Source organism: Ostrea edulis, chromosome 5 (assembly GCF_947568905.1).
Source record: "Ostrea edulis chromosome 5, xbOstEdul1.1, whole genome shotgun sequence".
In the NCBI taxonomy this organism is placed as follows: domain Eukaryota; kingdom Metazoa; phylum Mollusca; class Bivalvia; order Ostreida; family Ostreidae; genus Ostrea; species Ostrea edulis.
Window position 1 is genome coordinate 56880400 of NC_079168.1, and position 20128 is coordinate 56900527.

At 35.3% G+C, this 20128-nt stretch overlaps 1 protein-coding gene across 1 annotated transcript in view; it reads left to right on the plus strand.

Annotated features, from left to right (window-relative positions):
* Positions 1–20128, plus strand: part of LOC125649212 (neuronal acetylcholine receptor subunit alpha-7-like) — a 38145-nt gene continuing 18017 nt past the window's right edge. Inside the window, exons 1-3 of the mRNA XM_048876547.2 lie at positions 1–681; positions 17972–18060; positions 18882–19027. Coding sequence (XP_048732504.2) covers positions 17991–18060; positions 18882–19027 — 216 coding nt within the window. The 5' untranslated portion in view covers positions 1–681; positions 17972–17990. The remainder of the gene's footprint in view (positions 682–17971; positions 18061–18881; positions 19028–20128) is intronic.

A 20128-nucleotide genomic window follows, 5' to 3' on the forward strand; every position in this document is an offset into this window, starting at 1 on the left:
CTAGCAACAACAAAAAAAAAGACAATCAGATTCAAAATTAGTAATAAAAATTGAACGAGCGTTTTCGTTATATGATATCTTTGATACTCTTGATATTTGTTAAATTTAATACATTATTTTCCTTTGAAATCGGATAAGTATGTAGTATCTTGCAGTATTGATTTCATCCAAAATTAAATGCATCGGCAAGGTTTTAACACTGCGCGTGAGAATATTTGATTGGTCGCGTCGTTACAGAAAACTGACTCGCAGCATCTCCCGCGCTCATTTGACGTATAGGCGACAAAACGCAAGTGTCTTCGCGATTAGCTTTTAGCTTCACCACCGTCAAAGATGTGGCTGTCAAGCTTTAGCATGGACACCAGTCTTTATCAGGTCAAAAGTACAAGCGCCGTTAGGGGAAATTCTACAAGCCAGTAAATACAGAATCAAGAATACTTGATGTTGAATTTTCTGTAAGATAAAGTTCAATTATACACAAATCATAATTATTTATTCTAATATCGAAGGAATGCGAAAGTAAAATCATGTTTTGGTAATAGCGGCATTCAGAATGTTTGGATAAAATACCTTTCGAAAACAAACTGAAGAAAGGCGAATGACTTATTGTGGATAATTTGAGCATAGACTTCGTGGAGTGAAAAAACCCAACAACGTACACTGGACTTCGCTTTATTGAAGGTAAGTCTTTTTGTTTATTGAATCGTATTGTATATTGAAGGTAAGTCTTTTTGTTTATTGAATCGTATTGTATATTGAAGGTAAGGTGATTTTTGTAAATGTTTACTTGACTTCATGCACATTGAATCATACTGGGTATTGATGGGTTGGTTGGAAATTAACGTCCCTTCAAGAATAGTTCACCTAGTTACATATGTACAGCACTAGGGTAAGGTGAAGTGTCACCATAATTTACGCATTTTGGGTCATTTAGCAGTGAGTTTTTTTTTTTAAATCATGCCAATGCCTACTGTGACACCGAACCTCCATGTTTTAAAGTCTCATTTTGAAAGACTAGCGTTTCACTTCGCATGCCTAGCCTTTCTTTAAAGTTCGGACGCAGGGTTCGAACTCATGACCTTCCGATCATGCGCTGAGTGAGCTACCGTGACCATCTGTTTTATAATTTTGAAGGTAAGGCAAGACATTATATATTGCACATCATTGTGTATTGATGGTTGGGCAATCTATTTATCCTAGTTTATTAAGTACTGACGATAAGCAGGGTTGTCTGTCGTACCTTTGGTGTATTAATGGTATGTCAGGTTGTGTATTGCACCTCAGAGTATCATTTGAAGAAACTGTTGACTCATATATACAGCTGGGGGAAAATGGACAAAACATTTTAATCTTTTGTTGACAACGGTTTCAATAGTATATAATCTCACCATTACTTATTTATCAACCGTTAAATTGGAACCTTCGCAACATTCATTGTTCATTTTTCAACCGAGAAAAAGTATTTTGTATACCGCTTGAGGTTTTCTTGTAAAACCATGTGTTTGATGTCGCTTCATTACTTTGCTTTACCATAACAAGCTTTTTGAACATAACATCGCTCTACATGATTCAATTAGAGTCCTCCATTCGTACGGACAAACCAAAATGTTCACCAGGGTTAATAACTTTTTATCGCTGCGATGAAGAATCATTTTCCCTTGCCAATCGAAGCCTTGGGCGCGTATTTCCAACTTAAGACGAAGCATTCCGATTTGTAAAGAAATGAGAGAAGAGAAGAAGGCTCTTGTTAAGGATGACAAACGGCTCTATTCGTCATGATAAAATCGCTTCACATCGCTTGTCTTCCTGTCCTAACGAATTCCAAACATCACAACAAGCCAACGAAACCAGAAATGAATCAATCGTCACTAATTTTGTTATTATGCTTCCCTACACATTTGATAGAATTATATGTAAATCAATTTGAACACTCGTTCACCGAGTAAATTGATCACCGTGGACATCTTGTTTGCTATTCACAGATTTTATCGTTTTATGTCTATCACAATTTGGACTCCATCTTTTCTAACAATATTTTCAATGTGAGAATTTTTTTTCTTTTCTATCTTTCTTGTACTGTTGACTATTATGGCGTACAGGAAACATCCGTAAAAAACCCGGGAACACCCGTTTATTCACTGTGTGTAGTATGCATGATGTTATTTTTTAAAATGTTGGATCATGCGCGAATATTGCTGAAAGACAAAATTGTGAAAAATATTATATTTGTCATTTGCAAATTAGAGAAGTCATTGTTTGATGCTTAGTTTAGAGTTATATTTTCTTTTTCTTTATGAATCCATGTTGATATCAAAATTATGCCGAAATGCACAGGATCGAGGACGCAAAATTAGGCAAACGGACAAACTATTGTTAAACCTATTGTGTTACCACGGTAACAGATGATTTACGACAATAGTTATATATATATATATATTTAATGGCGTAAAACTTTTACGTCCGAATACTGTAGGTTGGTCGTTTTTCTTCGATGACAGACCACGAAATCAAATACTCAGCGAAATTCAATTTTAGAAACAAAACTGTCTCGGAAATGTTCGTATCAACCAAAACTGTATTTTGTGACTAATCCACATGACGTCCATAAAAATCTATAAACCATGATATGCGAAAAATAATCATACCCTTCTTTATTCATCCCGTGGGGATCCGGATTAGAATAGGTCCTCAGTACCCCTTGCTTGTCGTAAGAGGCGACGAAGTTGGGCGGTCCTTCGGATGAGACCGCAAAAACCGAGGTCCCGTGTCACAGCAGGTGTGGCACATTAAAGAGCCCCCTCCCTCTGCTCAAAAGCCGTGCATAGGCCTAAATTTTGCTGCCCTTCACTGGCAATGGTGATGGCCGCTATATGTATGAACAATTCTTGAGCGGAACATTAAACAATATACAACCAACCAAGTTAACCCTTTTGGGTCCGGGTTAGAATAGGTCCTCAATACCCCTTCTAATCGTATGAAGCGGCTAAATGGGAACCGCAAAAACTGAGGTCCCATGTCACAGCAGGAGTGGCACGATAAAGATCCCTCTCTGCTCAAAGGCCGTAAGCGCCGAGCATAGGCCTAAATTTTGCAGTCCTTCACCGGTAATGGTGACGACTATATATATATATGATTGAAAAATTCTCGAAAGAGAGGTTAAACAATATACAATCAATCAATCAACCTTCTTTATTCAGACACGACTGGTTGTAGTATTGATATGGACATTTCGTTTATCTGTTATGTATCATTTTTCAGTTTAATTCGATAGGCTAAAAAATGAAAATCAATACATTGGTTATAATTAGTGAAAACGCGTAATAAACTTAAAATTTTCTAAAAAAGAATATTTTGTTAACCTGTGATGCATTTGTCCTTGACAATGTCCTTGGTAAATGTTCATGCTCAACACGTATGTGCACCCCAGCAGGCTAGTTAATTAAATATGTTGCCAAATTCATTATTGAATGAAAACATCGTCGTGAGGCTCAAGAAATGTCACATCTTTACAAAATTGTATACGTTGGAAGAATACATGTAACATTTTCTTTTATCATAGGAGTTATGAGATTGATCACTGTTCGTTATCTTCACCTCTCATCATCATACACCTCCATGTGGTCCGTAGTTTGTGAAATTTGCCAATTAAAAATTTTAAATGAAAAAAATTAAAACAAGAATTTTAGTGTACCACAACAATATTTTTAAAAGGCAAAGTTGCACGACATGCATGCCTGACTATCAGAGAAAAATCAAGAAGATTCATCAAAATTTATCTTTCATCACAGTCAGCCGTTCCGATCCATAAATAGCGTCCGAGTCGGTAAATGTTCGAGTCTGTAAAGGCTTGTGGATATAGGACATTTTACGGAACTATGCTTCGTGTAGGCTCTAATATAACTTTTCTGCAAATTGCTCATAAGGACATCAATATTATTTCTGTATTAAATGCAGTATATATATGAAGGCGTTAAAGTGTATCTTGCGCTGATTGAATGAGCTTTTATTATTTTCATTCTTCTTTCATTTCTGTGGGAATTTGCAGGCGGAAAATAGACGTACTATATTTAGCAAGATTCATACGCGCATTGTTCACAACTACTGCACATTCATGAGGAAATGGCTATCATTACAATTTATAAAGATATCGAAGGCTAAAAACATCGGAGATATGAATTTTGTAAGTCATGCAAACACCATAATATTGCGTCATTGATTCTAACCCGTTGAACTACATTGTTAATAAATACCGTCATTCTGACTTATTAGGCCTATATACATTAAGAAAATGATGTCAGTGAATAAAAAAAGAATGCATTTTAGATATTTATTTCATTCAGGCATATTCGCTCCATGACTTGATTGTTTTAGTCATGTCACTCTTTCTCAGAACTAATATTAGTATTATCAACAGTACATGACTATGGAGCGCCAAATTAACATAAACTCAAATAATTGAAGATATCTTCAATTATTTGAAGATATCATCAATTCCTTTGATGCGCGCAACAATTGAATTAAAGATCTCTTCAAATAATTAATGATATCTTCAATTCTGAATTATTGCGCGCATTAATTGAATTGATGAGAGCATTAATTCTTCAGCTGATTTGATGCGCGCTTCAATTGAATTGATGCGCGCTACAATTCAATTGAAGAGAGCAATAATTGATATAATGCGCGCATTAAATCAATTGATGAGAGCAATAATTGAATTGATGCGCGCATTAATTCATTTGATGAGAGCAATAATTGATTTAATGCGCGCATTAATTCAATTATTGCTCTCTTCAATTGAATTAATGCTATCTTTAATTCATTTGAAGAGAGCAATAATTCTTTTAGAGAGAGCAACTATATAATTAAAGATATCTTCAATTCAACATATCCACAATTGAATTAATGATATCTTTAATTGAATTGTTGCTCTCTTTAAAAGAATTGATGCGCGCATTAATTCTTTATACAAAAGCATTGTAAATGATTTAAAGATATCTTCAATTGAATTAAAGAGATCATCAAATTATTTATACCGAGCTCTAAATCAATTATTGCGAGCAATATTTCTACTAAATTAATGCTCTCATCAAATGAATTGAAGAGAGCTATAATTGAATTAATGCGCGCATCATATCTATTATTGCTCTCATTAATTGAATTAATGCGCGCATCAATTGAATTGAAGAGAGCAATAATTGAATTAATGCGCGCATTAAATCAATTATTGCTCTCATTAATTCAATTGATGCGCGCATTAACTCAATTAATGAGAGCAATAACTGAATTGAAGCGCGCATTAATTCATTTGATGAGAGCAATAATTGATTTAATGCGCGCATTAATTCAATTAAAGAGAGCAATAATTGAATTGATGATATCTTCAAATAATTGAAGATATCTTCAATTATTTGAGTTTATGTTAATTTGGCGCTCCATACATGACAGATGTGCTATTTTCGCTCACTAGATTTTCATTTTATTCTGAATTGATATCCAAAGTAATACTTGTATGATTGACTTTCATGCATATAGAATGTTACAATTACTTAGTCAATGAACATTCAATGAAATCCATACAAATATTCCACTTAGGATATAGCTATAGCTGTCTGTAGCAACTATAGCTGTCTGTACATAGCAGCTATAGCTGTCTGTAGCAATCGTTATGTATGTTGCTTTACACACAGGTTTAGCAATTATTTGTAGTAAGCCTTCATGCCTTGTTCGAATAATGTTACAAGGACCGCAACAATAAACAAGATCTGTTTGTGAAAGACTGTACCTCTGTGCATGGCCAGATTTCAATTTTGGCAAATTTGACCTTGACAGATATAAATTACCTTGACCTTTATCAGTCACTTAACGTATCAGTTTACGAAATATGAACTGGCTTTCTTTTATAATTCAAAAATTTATCACCAAATTTAAAATTACCGACAGACAAAGATACACATTCTGCAATCTGATGTTGGGGACAACCAGCTTCCCTAGTTTAATCTATTCTCACCCATCACTTTATTCTTTCTAATGTACACTCTGAGAAGCTGTTGGATGATTATTACGGTCTCATGAACAGCACGAGGAATGATATATTTGATAAAAGCGGTGATTGATGGTTAATTTCAAAATAAATGCATTACCACACAATTGACCATTTGAGGTTTTGAATGGTTTTCTGTACGAGTTCATTCCTCAGCTTTTGCCAAAATCTCTTCATCAACGATGAAGAAAGATCGTGGTGATTTGGATTGACATTTGTGACCATGTAAAGGGATCAGCTGTATGTATGGCTTGTAAATGACCCGAATTCTCCCAACCTATTATGTTCCCTTATGTAGAATAGTAAGTTTTTAAAAAATATTTTTTTCATATCATTTTTCGCTAATAAGTTGCAGAAGGCATTGGACACAGTAGAATACAGTAGAATACCATACCGGTACATGTGTACATGTACCAATATAATGTCGCTATATAACACGCATCACTCTGGATTGGGAAAGGAAGATGGCGATTGGTTCTGTTTAAAGGTCATGGGTCAAGATCATAATTATTGTAAACGACGTATATAAAGTACAAAGTATAATGCAAAGTCATGCTCTCGTCAATACTATATTTTTCAAGGAACAAAGAGAAACAATTATTGATAATTCATTATGATATTTCTATAGGATGATATGCAAACTGGATTTTCAGACTGTTCTTCATTCGAAACCTCATATATCTCTATTTTGTGTGGGTTGTTTTTTAAACTACAAAAAAATACATAATGTACCTTAAGACATAGCATACAGTACCAACCAGACCCAACCTGACAGAAAGCAGTCCCGGGGCAGTCCCGTTACTCCGTCTACCTAATCAAGATATAGGGTCCACGGTGGGTGTAACCGGTCGAAAGGGGATGCTTACTCCTCTTAGGCACTTGACCCCACCTCTGGTGTGTCCAGGGGGTCCGTGTTTGCCCCACTCTTCATTGTGTATTCTTTTTAGGAGTTATGAGATTGGTCACTGTTTAATATCATCACCTTTTCATACTTTAACACCCACAAAAAATATTTGAAATTTTTAATGTATAAAACAATCTTATACTTTGATCTACTATAGTAAACACTTCGATTCTTTTGTTGATATATAGAAAATTATTGTAGTCAACTATACTTTATACTCCAGAATAGCATTTTTATGTCAAACCAATTAGAACCGATGAAAGCATGGGGATATCATGTCCTCAACAAAAAATGGGAGAAGATTCGCTTAACATCTGGAATTTAGTTCGGTACTTAAGAGTGAATAATTTTCCGTTCACTTTTCAAAACAGAGAAGGTTGAGATGTACGAGTATCCAAATGGAGAACAGTTTGAAACCCCATCTACATTTCATTGTTCTTACACTTTTACTTTCCAAGTTTTAAAAATCTATTTGTCGATTTCACCTTACAAAATGCAATAACATTATGGCGGACACATGACGGGATGATGCAATCAGATATATTCACCTACATTGTAAGTACTAAACCGGACTACTTTTTCTGTACGATCCTCATTAACGGGCACCTGTCAGACTAAGCGTTGTTATCAACATTAGACCGTGGTGTCTTCTTTCAATGAAGGACCTATGTAGCCGGCTTTATATGTGTATCCATCACTGTTAGTATCGGGTTTCTATGTATATAAAGTGATACAGTACATTTGGTTACAGATCGTTTCCAGGGAATCTTAATTATCGGTGTGGATTGGTGTGTAATGAAAGGGTAATCATCTCCATCATTCATCATATGGGACTCTGTGCCAGTCGCCTATCACGCTAGGGCTTGGAAACAATTATACCTTCTCACAATAAAGTTAACATTATTCAACTTTGTGAGTGCAACATAAACCATCAGTCTTTAAGTATTCGGACATTCCTTCAAGAATGAGGGGGAAAGGATTTTAAATTAACATTGATAATTTTATATGTGGTCAAAGCTAATTCTATAATGCAGCTTCAAAGGGCCTTTACAAAGCGTTCGCAAATGGTTTACAGAGTTAATATAGAAACAATATTATGTGATTAATAATCCACCTTATGAACACCTGCGCCTATTAACCACTATTGTCTTTGTTACCGTAGTTTGAAGAAGGAAGAAACCCAGTAAAAATCATATCGCTTGTCACATCAGCCAGTATGATAAATAAGCTGGCGATAGGTTGGGCTCAATATCAGGATTTTAAGGAGATTCCAAGTAATTAGTGATATTCTCGAGACCTTGTCCATCTTGCTTGGTTCCCATCCCCCAATCAATGATGCAATCCATCAGTGACTCTTACAGAACAAGGTCAGGACTTAGGCTTTTCGTCATCATCGCCAGAGACCGTTTCTTCCTTTAAAGAAACCTCGCCCTCCATTTTTCAGATCAATGATCTAATTGTACTTAACGGTCTGTGCTATGCGCTTTAGGACTGGTTTTCTACAAAGACAATTTGTGGGAAAATACCAAAATGTCCTCACAAATTGTGTTAGTCTTGGTCAATAGTGCTTGTTTACATGCTGGCTGACTGTCGGGGATTAGAAAACCTTCTTGTGCAATTACGTTTGCTTAACATGACCCTCCCCGTCTTCGATATGCTTCAAGTGTGCTCAGATATCAGGCAAACAGGCAATCTTATTAACAACTCCTTTTGAAGCGTTTTCATTCCTAGTCGTACGACAGATAGAGCTTCTCCGGAATTCGCAGTTTACGTAATTCACTTGGTTAAACATTTAGGACAATGAAAAAATAGACAGAATACGAATTTAAAGATTTACAGATTTCTCAGAAATTTACACGCTCATAGGTACTTTCAATGTAGATCAATTGAATTTTGAATCTATTCATTAAAACATCAAATGATTATTTTCACACATTTACTATGCTAGGCTGTTCATAGTATATAATTGGTATTAACCGGTTCTCCTCGATCTCGGTATTTGTCTTCCAATAACAGACTAAAGTCACCAATATCACAAAATTGAAATGACCAGATGATCCGCGCAAGGACATCTATTTGAAACATTTTATTGTTTAATGATTTCAGTGAAATACTAGGAGAGCGTATACAAATATTCTCTACGATACATGTTAATTCATGCCCTGGGATTTGGTACTGTCTACGTTATTGTGGTAGAGATCTACAAGTTTTCGGTGTAGAATATTTATTATTCAATACATGGATTACATCTGGAAATGCTTCAGAATCTACTTTTTTTTTTAAAGAAAAAAGACCCGAACAACTCTAGATCTATATTTTTCTCAGTTTATTAGTCAGATGCTAAGGACAATGCCTTTGTTGTACAGGATAACCTTGGATACGTTATTCAGTTAATCTCAGTGAAAACATCTATTCGTTTATCCTCTTTAGAATTTGATTCTTTGATAATCAGTATGATCAAAGTATTTCACTTTCAAATGATTGGATTACATATCTTGTATGAGCTCTGTTTAGTGCCGGTTATTTTTGTGTAATTTAGGAATATTGTTTTCACAACAGATCAAAATCTGGAATTGGGAAACTGTCGCTATTGACAGTTTGGCTAATTCGTTTGTTATGTTATGTTGAATGAGTTTTCACTTAGCTATCATATAATAAACATTACTGCTAATTCTCCCATCTAAACCATTTTACGACAAATCGTTTATATTCATTCAGAGGGATAATAAACGACCTCGGAAAAAGAAATGAAAACCGAGTTCAGTTGATTGCGACAAAGAGCAGTGAATGTACCAAACCCATAAGACAATTATAACTAAACAGTCTGCTCCGAAAAAGATATAAGACATAAAAGGTTTACAATCCCGCATTCTAATGTTGACACGCCTCACTAGTTACTGTTTACAATCCAGCATTCTAATGTTGACACGCCTCACTAGCTACTGAATAACTTATCAGTTTTTAATGTTTACCACATTCAACATATTCTGGTGGATGAATATCGTAATCAATCTTAGAATATTGTTGATACAGAACTTATAAAAAGACCCCATGTAATAAGGATTTCTACTATTGAATACTTTTGTACATGTTTACAGAATGCAGAGAGAAGAAATGTCATTACATGCCAGTGCGTATTTGTTTACTGTTAAACAATTTATATAGCACTTCTAATATATGGCAGATATTTCACAATTAAATTAAAAAGAGAAGGGAAACTGTGTGACAAATGTATTATCAGTCCTCTCATAAATTTTAAACAGCGATTCATTTGTCATTCGTTGGAAATCGTCGAAATTTTATTTATTTGAAATAAATTTACTGGTGAAAATATATTGATTGTGTTAATAGGATCATAAAATTTTGTTGTTTATGAATATTGCATTTTCTGGATAATCTAAATGCACAGCTTTTGACATTTTATCAAGGGACATATTTAACATAGGAATTAGTCACTGTTCTACCCCATTGCAAGGTTCTTTAACAACAAAACAATCTATAAATAGATAGTGGATTTATTCTGGTTCCTGTAGGAACCGGAAGAGATACTAGAATCTAAACTTTTTGTTTAGTGTAGGCAATGCCATATTCAAATGATATTGAAATGCTGTCTGACATGTTTCATACCTTTCTTAGGCCGTTCTTGGCACACTAATTCTGACTACGGATTATTCCGTTTGCCTGATCAAGATATACGGCTCGCATGTCTCACGGCGGGTGCGGTCGGTTTTCAGGGGATGCTTACTCCTCCTAGGTCCCTTTTATTTTGTATTCCTTACAGGAGTGAGGAGATTATTCACTGTTCGTTATCTTTATCTTTTCATACTAGACATTGTGTGGGATGAATGAAAGAAAAGTATTTTCATAGAGGTACAGAGATGTCCACAATATGAATATAATTAATTATCTGATAAAAATGGTTGGTCATTCTGCATTTTTATTAAATTATTAGTTTCATTTTTATCACTATACTCCTAGAATTTGATTAAAATAGCTTAAGATAACAGAGAGTGGTTATTCTCATAAATACAATAATGAATGCAAAATCGAGAGTAGGGCAAACACGGATCCCCAGGAACACCAGAGGTAGAATCAGGTGCCTAGAAAAAGTAAGCATCCCCTGTCGACCGGACACATATGCCCTGAGCCCTCTACCTTGATCAGGTAAACAGAGTAATCGCTATGTAAAGAACGGTCTAACAATTGGTATGACACACACACGCCCAACAGTATTCCACCTAATGAGAGGTTGTATTTGCAAAGGAGATTTCTATACATGTGATGATAATAGAATTGGCAAAATGTTATCTTTACACGAGACTGTTGAACCCCATGTAACAACAACTTATTTGCCAATGACATGCTTCGGTAAAAAACAAAATTGATGAAATGCAGAACATGCTCTCGCGTATCGTATCATTTGGGTGGCATAAGCACCGTATGCAAGTGATAATTGAATATTGCAACATAGATATGGGAAGTTGACAATGCCATCCCGTTTGTCATAAGATTGAATTGTCAATTTGTCATTAACGTCAGTAAAACATCCAACTATGAAACACATATGGTAGATTCTGTGGTGCCCTTTATTTCAAGTTCATTGTCGAATCGACATATGAATGAAACGAAATATTGTTGATAGATAAAATATTGTCGATGTGTTTGAAGGCTATAGGAATCTGTTATTAAATTTCCATAAAAGGTCTTTATTTATTAATCTATGATATTTATTCTCTTACTTAGTCTGATTTACTTTATTCACTTTACTGTGCCTTACACTAAAATGTATTTCTCTTACCAAATATTTTGTTGTATAATGTTTTGTGGATGAATTATTCATTAAAGAGTAATCAGTATAATTTCTTGCTAAAAGTCTTTCTAATGCAGTACGTTTTTTTTTTTTTGTTTTTTTTTTTAGATGTTTCGAGTGGAAAATATTCTCATGCAATATGTTCCTTTAAAAATATCTTGGGATTTAAGATAACAACTTCAAAACACTAATTCTTTATTATAATAATTCTTTGCTCGTATACGAGGGCTGTTCGATGTGTAATTTGTATTGTACCACAGCGCGATAACGCTTTGCACGATTTTGTGGATGGTAATACTATTGAATAGCTCCATTCAATACCTTTCCAACAGTATAAACACGAGCCTTCAGCTCCACATAGTTTTAAACTTACGAGATATAGTCATTACAATAGAGCCAGTCGTTGACCACTGTTTTAAAAATGGTTGGGAAATGGGTTGAGAATATTGGAGCTTATATAAAAGTTCGCATAAAACTCGGTCGTTCGGTAATGCAGATTTTTACTGAATTTTGGGAAATTTGTCGGTCTGATAAGGTATCTTATGAGACAGTTCGTAGGTGAAGAAAGAAATTTCTGACTGGCACAGAGTCCGTCAAAGATGCGGCAAAATCTGGCCGACCTGTGACTGTAACAGGCGAGGCAAATGTCTCAAAAGTCAGGGAAATAATTGAAGTGATGGCAGATACACGATTCGTGATATTGCCAAAGCTGTTGGCATATCGCTATCGCGGGTGCATTTCATTTTGAAGCGTATTTTGAAAGTACAAAATATTTCTGTCAGATGGATGCCGCATATATTGACAGATGACCATAAAAAGGGACGAGTACAAACCGCTAAGCAATTCCTCAAAATGTTTCCCAAATTCAATCAAAGACAATTTACAAACATTGTTACTGGTGACGAAACATGGGTTCACTATTTCGAACCAGTAAGTTATAGTTGGAAACAAAATATGGCTAACCTCTAGTTGCCAAAAGAATCATAAGCACAAAGAATGTTCTTTGGTATATCCGTACAAATTCCGGTGCCGAAGGGCAAACGTGTTACAGCTCGGTATTACTGAGATGTTATACTAAAGCAGTTCAAGAAATATTATCATGAACGACGCCCTGCATCAGGATTTAGGCATGTTCGTCTGCTTTATTATAATGCTCCATCACATACATCTGAGCTTGTGAAGAAATTTTTGAAGTCGGAGAAGGTTACCGTCTTGCCACATCCGCCAAACTCTCCAGATCTAGCCCCAAGCGACTTTTTCCTTTTTCCAAAACTTAAATGTTCTTATCTGGTCGTCGTTACAAGTCACGGTAAGCCCTTGGCTCAGCCATCAGTCAGTGCCTCAGAGGTCTACCTAAATCAGCGTACCGTGACGCATTTCAGAAATGGATTCAGAGATTGAAATTATGTATTTCAAACCGCGGAGAATACTTTGAAGGGATGCAATGTTCATTTCACTATTTGAGTCGAATGCTTTTGAGATATCGTACAATACACATTACATATGGAACAGGCCTCGTATTTCTGAATGAGCAAGGCTAAGTACATACACAGGTGCTAAAACTTGCATTACTCGGGACATAGTAGACTCCCTTCAGTACAATATAGAAATAAAAATTGTATCTGACTATAGTTGCAGTAGGAGCTTTTTGTGAAAAGGACCACAGGTAATACAATGGATACTTATCGATTTGATACAAAAAGGGAGCTTTAGGAATGATTATCTTAAAAGGATGAATGAATGTGCATTGATTGCTATACAGCTCTCGTAAATATAAACACATTCTTTAGTTATACAATTTTTCTCATTTACAGAAACATTATACTTTCAGACTTACTGCTAAAGTTTTTCATATTGACAAGAGATGGCTGGCACCCTACAACGAAAATTAAGAATTACTTTATTCTAGTAAGGTATTTTAGATTAAATCATAGAGGGTCCGGTCCGTAAGCCGATCAATTTAGTTTAATTCACACGAAGCAAGTCAAATCCGGTTCCCATCAAATTTTCATCTGAATGATAGTATACCTCTTTTTAAAACCTGTTTGGAACCCTTCCCAGATCAGTTTGGAATAATCAAGTTCCAACGCTTGTGCAAAATGGTCGAACATTCCTGATATTTCATGCAATGATTGGGTGTCCTATTTTATACAAAAAAAATACCAATACATTTGTAGATTTTACACATTCTTCACAATCAATTCTTATTCACGTCTTTATTGATCCTTATAAATGAACCTATACTTTGGGCACAAAATAGAAAAAAAAACCCAAAGATGTGACGATATGGAGTAGCCACGTCTACGCCCTCCTTTATAGGTGAAATTTTGGTCTAAGATTAAGTTATCATGTTATTGTGAATTTGCTATTGCAGAAATAACGATCAAACCTTCCTATACGATTTTTGTTACACCATGGGCGTATGCTTTTATCTAATTGATATCCCTTTTTATTTTTGTTATACCATGGGCGTATGCTTTTATCTAATTGATATCCCTTTTTCGAACCAGCGTGTAACGTTATTACCTATGACCTCCCAGAAACTTCATTGAAAATTGAAGCTGTTCATGTAACAAAGAAATACCACAAATGCGTACATTGCTACATACCAAGAGAAACAGGGTCTGGTGAAAACATATCGTAAATTCAATGATTCTAATCAGTTAAGTTTTGAGGATGTGTATGAGCTGACGTTTTTGTTCATTGTGTCTTGATAAGGAAAGTTATACCTCTAAAAGCACTGAAAGTCCGCGTACTAGTCTTCATTTGATCGTTGTTACAAACATTGTGTTTCATGTACACAAAATTGAGTATAGATGAAAGTGCCTTCACATTTATCAATTCTTGAAGAACCTCTTCCATTCACCAGTACACAATAAAGGAAATATGATTTGAAAATTGCTGTTCACCTTTTAGAACCTTCGGTGAGGAAAATCGTGGAATGTTCGAGTCGCCGAGTTCTCATGGTGCATCTCACGATCTGCAAAGTTTGCAGCCATCGCATTTCATGTATACTTAATACATCTTTGGATTACTCGTGTATCTGTTATTCTTTTATTCATTAATTCATTTACTTACTTCTCTATATATATTTGTAACAAAATTACTATAAATTTACTATTTACTATATTTAAATTTGTTGCAATTAAAAAAACATCAACACCATATCACATCAATACCCTTTCCGTCCTCCACTGCCTACAGATTAACACATCTTTTTTTCCATCTATAGATATTGAGATGTTATAAAAAATGTACTTCTTTCCATTGTTTTGTTAAATCATCAATGTTTAACAAGCATGGAATAACGTATCTATGCTGAAAAAATACTCCAAATATAAATGTGTTATCAGATCCAAATGCTTTGTTCGATCTTTAAACGAACAAAAATCTGCTGTTGTTATGGTTATATGGTTTTTATAATTTCTTTCATCTTCCATAATTTAATTCAGTAATTGTAGTCCTTCGTTATTACATTATACGGATAGCGTGGATGGCAACCTAAACAATATGCAATGTACAAGATGACTGCCGCTTGTCATGATGGTGCATGAAGTCTTGTAGATCACCGGGACTCCATTATACGTGGTAGAATTTCCATTTCCTACTGCTCTTGGACACATCACCGAGTTGAATCGTGGATCTGTCGATCTGGTTCCTTTTCTGGTCTTTTTTTTTTTAAATTTCAACACCAATGTACATTACGTTCGTACACTCTGTAGATCACATAATAATGTTATTTACGAGTTTGTTACAATGCCCTCTTTTCCTGAACAGGACTTTTAGATTCATGAACGTGTGTATTTAGTTCCTATACGAATTTGTAGCAATGCATGTAACAAGGGTTTTCTTTATACGATTTAGTATTGTAATAGTTTGTTTAAAGTGGTGTTTATTAGAAATGAAAATTCTGTCTCTATCTCACAACTTTGTAATTATTCATTTAATACTAGTAAATACCAAATTTTTGCTTCGTAATTATTCAATGAATGTTCAGAAATTTTGAAATGAATATCATTCATAGTAACAGAATTACAGCGATTTATTAGAACGCCAATGAGTTCCGTTGGTGCACTCTAAAAAAAACCCTGCAATAATAGAGGGCTGTGAGAGCAGAGCTCTCCCTATACGTTAATTGATTGATTGATTATAGTGTTACGCCGTTTTGGCAATATTTCCCCCATTTTACGGCGGTCCTATGGGTAATTAACACGTATATGCATGTTTAAAGGGAAACTATAGAAAATTGATGAAAAATTAAACCATACTATCCAACTTTGTTTTGTTAAAATGGCGTTGATTCGAATGCAAGCGCGAGGACATGTATTTCTCCATTTTGAATCTCGTGTACTCAAGTTCACGTCATTTTGAGATGTTACTAGTACATAAAATCCGTAAAAGCATATAAACCATATTTTCTTAATCACTCTTCGATTAATGCAATTATACCATGCCTACTATGGTTGTTCCCGTGAGGATCCGGGCAAAATTTCACGTACATGACGTCATAAATGGGGAGTGATAACGTACTTAGTAAAACGTACCCTGGATTAATATTTGCGGAATATTGCGACATCAAACACATACCCGGCGCGGATGGATGCTATAAAATATTGTGTTGAACGTAAGGTGAAGATAACGAACAGCGATCAATCTCACAACTCCAATAAGCAATACAAAATAGATAGTTGGGCAAACACGTACCCCTGGATATACCAGAGGTGGCATCAGGTGCCTAGTTATGTGTTATGTCCCCCTCAGAGATAAAAAAGGAAAGCAAATCAAAGTATATAAACATCAGTAGAGAGTTATATGAATGGGAACAAAAATTCAAGGATGGCTTGATTTTAGTACCAAAAATGGGAAAGCCTACGATGGAGAATGACGATTGCCAAATTTATACGTAGAAGAACGTTATCGTTCAAGATCGTCGTCAAACAGTCTTTGGTGTGGCAGAAATTGTGAATGTAAGTAAAACAGGTTCAAAGGATACTATCGGCCATGTAGGCATGAAATGAGTATCAGCTAGATGGGTTCCACGGCTGCTGACCCTCGAAGAAATGGACAGGTGAGTAAGAGCCTCTCTGATGTTTTGGGAGATATCACGCAGACCCCAACTTTCTCGATAAAATAATGACAATGGACGAACCATACCAGTAGCTTCATTACATGTATCATAAACCAGAACCAAAACCGCCCCCTGCAAATACAGCTACTGCCTCACTGGACACAAGTATTCGTCGCTGACGTCAACATGGTGGCGGAGTGTTTACATTAACTACTCAATAAAAACTACTCTCATGATGTTAATATTGTTTGTTTTACCTTAATATTCAGTGAGATTACCTTTCATTCTAATAACTTCTTATAGCCGTGTTGGAATTGTAGCATATAACTGACACCTTCGTAGCAAATACATCCCCATATCACAACAGACAGTTTGCTCTTCTTCTAATACTCACTTACAACTTGATATTATCGGGTTTCAAAAACTACAGCATCCCCTTACTCCCACGACTTTGCGCCATTGAAATTTGCTTATTTTCTGGCTCGTACGACCACCTTGTGAGGGCAGAAATTTGCAACGGATGAAAAAATTCGAAGGGCAGTGTTGAATTGTAATGCATTATCAAGTCAAGAGTGCGTCCAGTGTGTCTTTGACAAATGGGTGAGGGCTACAAGAAGTGTGTTGCTCACAAGCCTTGTATTTGGAGAAAGGAAAATTATGACGTTATCATATGGCAAATGGCGTTTGCTTTCCTGTGCCGAAGTACACTAGTGTGCTTTATCTATTTTGTTATTGAATGTGTTATTATTATTAAATCTGAAATCGAAGATAATGAAATATTGCTATTTACCTTAACAAGAAAAATAAACTGATATCATCCAAGAGAAACTGAGTTATTAATCATGTTTACGACGTTTTGGAAACATCCTCGTACTTTACATCAATCTTTTATTAATTGCATCCATGTAAATTAGCTGATTTAAGCATCAAGACCATCAAGATAAATGTCCAATTTCATCCCTTTGAAATATTTTGGGTTTGGGAGGGATGAGGTCGTTGTTTTCTTTTGTTTGTTTCTTAGTTGTTTGATTTTTTTGTTGGTGGGGATGAACTATGAAATTAGCTCAAAATTAACGAATAAATTTATCTGTTTCCCAATTCCTTTCAATGAATATATACAATTTTCGCTGATTTTTTCCCCAAATACAGCTAGCTGTCGCATGCTGCAATGACCCCCAGAACCCCTCGTGAAGGTCTCTTGTTGGTCCTTTGTACTATCTTCGGCTTTTCTGTGAAAGGTAAGTGTTTGAACCAAATATTAGCAACTTCATTATTTTGACAAAATATCAATTTCACTCGTTCTCTCATCAATTACCGGTTTGGCAGTAACGAAAAATGTCGATAACATACGATATGATTGCGTGACAGCTGTACAAAGGAGCTCACTGAAGCTCCCTGGAAGGACAGTTATTACACATATACAGTGTATTTCGCCAGCTAATACACAGACAATTAGATCTGTCGCCGTTTTATTACAAATGCAACAGCCACTGTAGCATTGCTCATCAATTTCGAAGGCGTCTTATATATATGTAGATTCCATTACAGCCTTTAGGTGGAACAGAATTTCGGTTAAACGTCTGCGCTAGTGCTAATTGTCTTGGCTTATAGGGCTAATTTTTTTTAGATATGTCGCTGAGCTGGTCGTATTTTGTCTTAGAAGAAACCCTGTCGTGTTGTAAATATCCCTATCAATTGCTTAAAGTAGTGATATATTATCAGAAACAATAACATGATTCAGAGCTGAGAATATCTTTGCGCTGGGCATTTAGTTTTCCAATATACCAGCAATATAATTCAATACTTCTTAACATGATCTATTACTTGATATTATTTGATTTTTCATTTACCCCTAAGCATTATTTATATGATAAATCATACCACATTCACGAAAGGCCATACTTTTGACCCCATAAATATTTATGTCGACAAAGAGACTGGAAATCCTAAAATGATTGGTTTTACGTTTTATTTTTCCTATCAATTGTGGAAGTTAAAATGATCAATAGAACAGATTGATACATATGAATGAATAAATCAACTTTTCTACCTCTATCAGAGACGGTGCAGGGACCGAATGAGCGCCATCTTCTTCATTTCCTGTTTGTAGAGAATCACTACGATCCCTTAGAGAGGCCAGTCGCCAATGAATCTAAACCAATCATCGTAAAATTCGGAATCACCCTCCAGCAAATCATAGATATTGTAAGTAAAAAGCACCATCCAACCACAACAATCGAATTGAAATCGTTTCTGATATATATATATATATATAAAGCACGGAAATAGCAATGAACTCTTAAATGAACATAACTGCCCTAAGTGAAGAAATATTTAATATAAAGCACAGAAAATTTCACTTTATTTGGATACCCACTTCTGCCTCTACCCGGGGTTGAACTCACGACCTGTGGAACCAAATCTCCTAGCAGCATCTAACCAGCGCACTAGACCGCTCGACCATCTAGGCAAGTCTTCATTTCCTGTAGACTTGCCTAGATGGTCGAGCGGTCTAGTGCTCTGGTTACATGCTGCTAGGAGATTTGGTTCCGCAGGTCGTGAGTTCAACCCCGGGTAGGGGCGGAAGTGGGTATCCAAATAAAAGGAAAATTTTCTGTGCTTTATATATATATATATATATATATATATATATATATGAATGTATATATATATATATATATATATATATATAAAGTAAAGTAAATCCGATAGCTTCCATCATGATCAACCTATTCATATTTGTCACCGTTCCACTTAGTGCAATCTCAATTGCTTTATTCATGTCAATTTTGTTTAGATAAAGTTCACCCCCAAAGCAATTTCATCCTTCCAACCTTCTTATCTGCTAGACACTTTATGTTCATAAGATGTTGAACTCCCAGCCCATTCATTTTTCAGTTACGAGTGGGTGGCAGGATCTTTTAAGTCAGGGATACTTTTTACATTCATTTACTTATTACAGATACTATACTTAATCGCCTTTTAGAATCCTTTAAGTTATTGATGGAAGGTATACAGGGGTTTCAACAGTCAAGTCTGAAGTCAGCATTTCGCAAATTTTACACAATTACCAATGTCACTGGGTTGAATACTCTCTGGTATGTTTCATACCCATTGTTAGGCCGTTCTTTACTGATCACTGTTAGGACTAGAAACAGTGTGAAATGCTGAGTTTGAGTTTGACATTGGCAATGATATATATGTACATAACAATGCACGGACTTTTCGAGTGACCTGCTGGAGGCAGTTGCTTATAGGATTTTATAAACTCCTACTTCACATATTACACATTGTATCATATTGCGA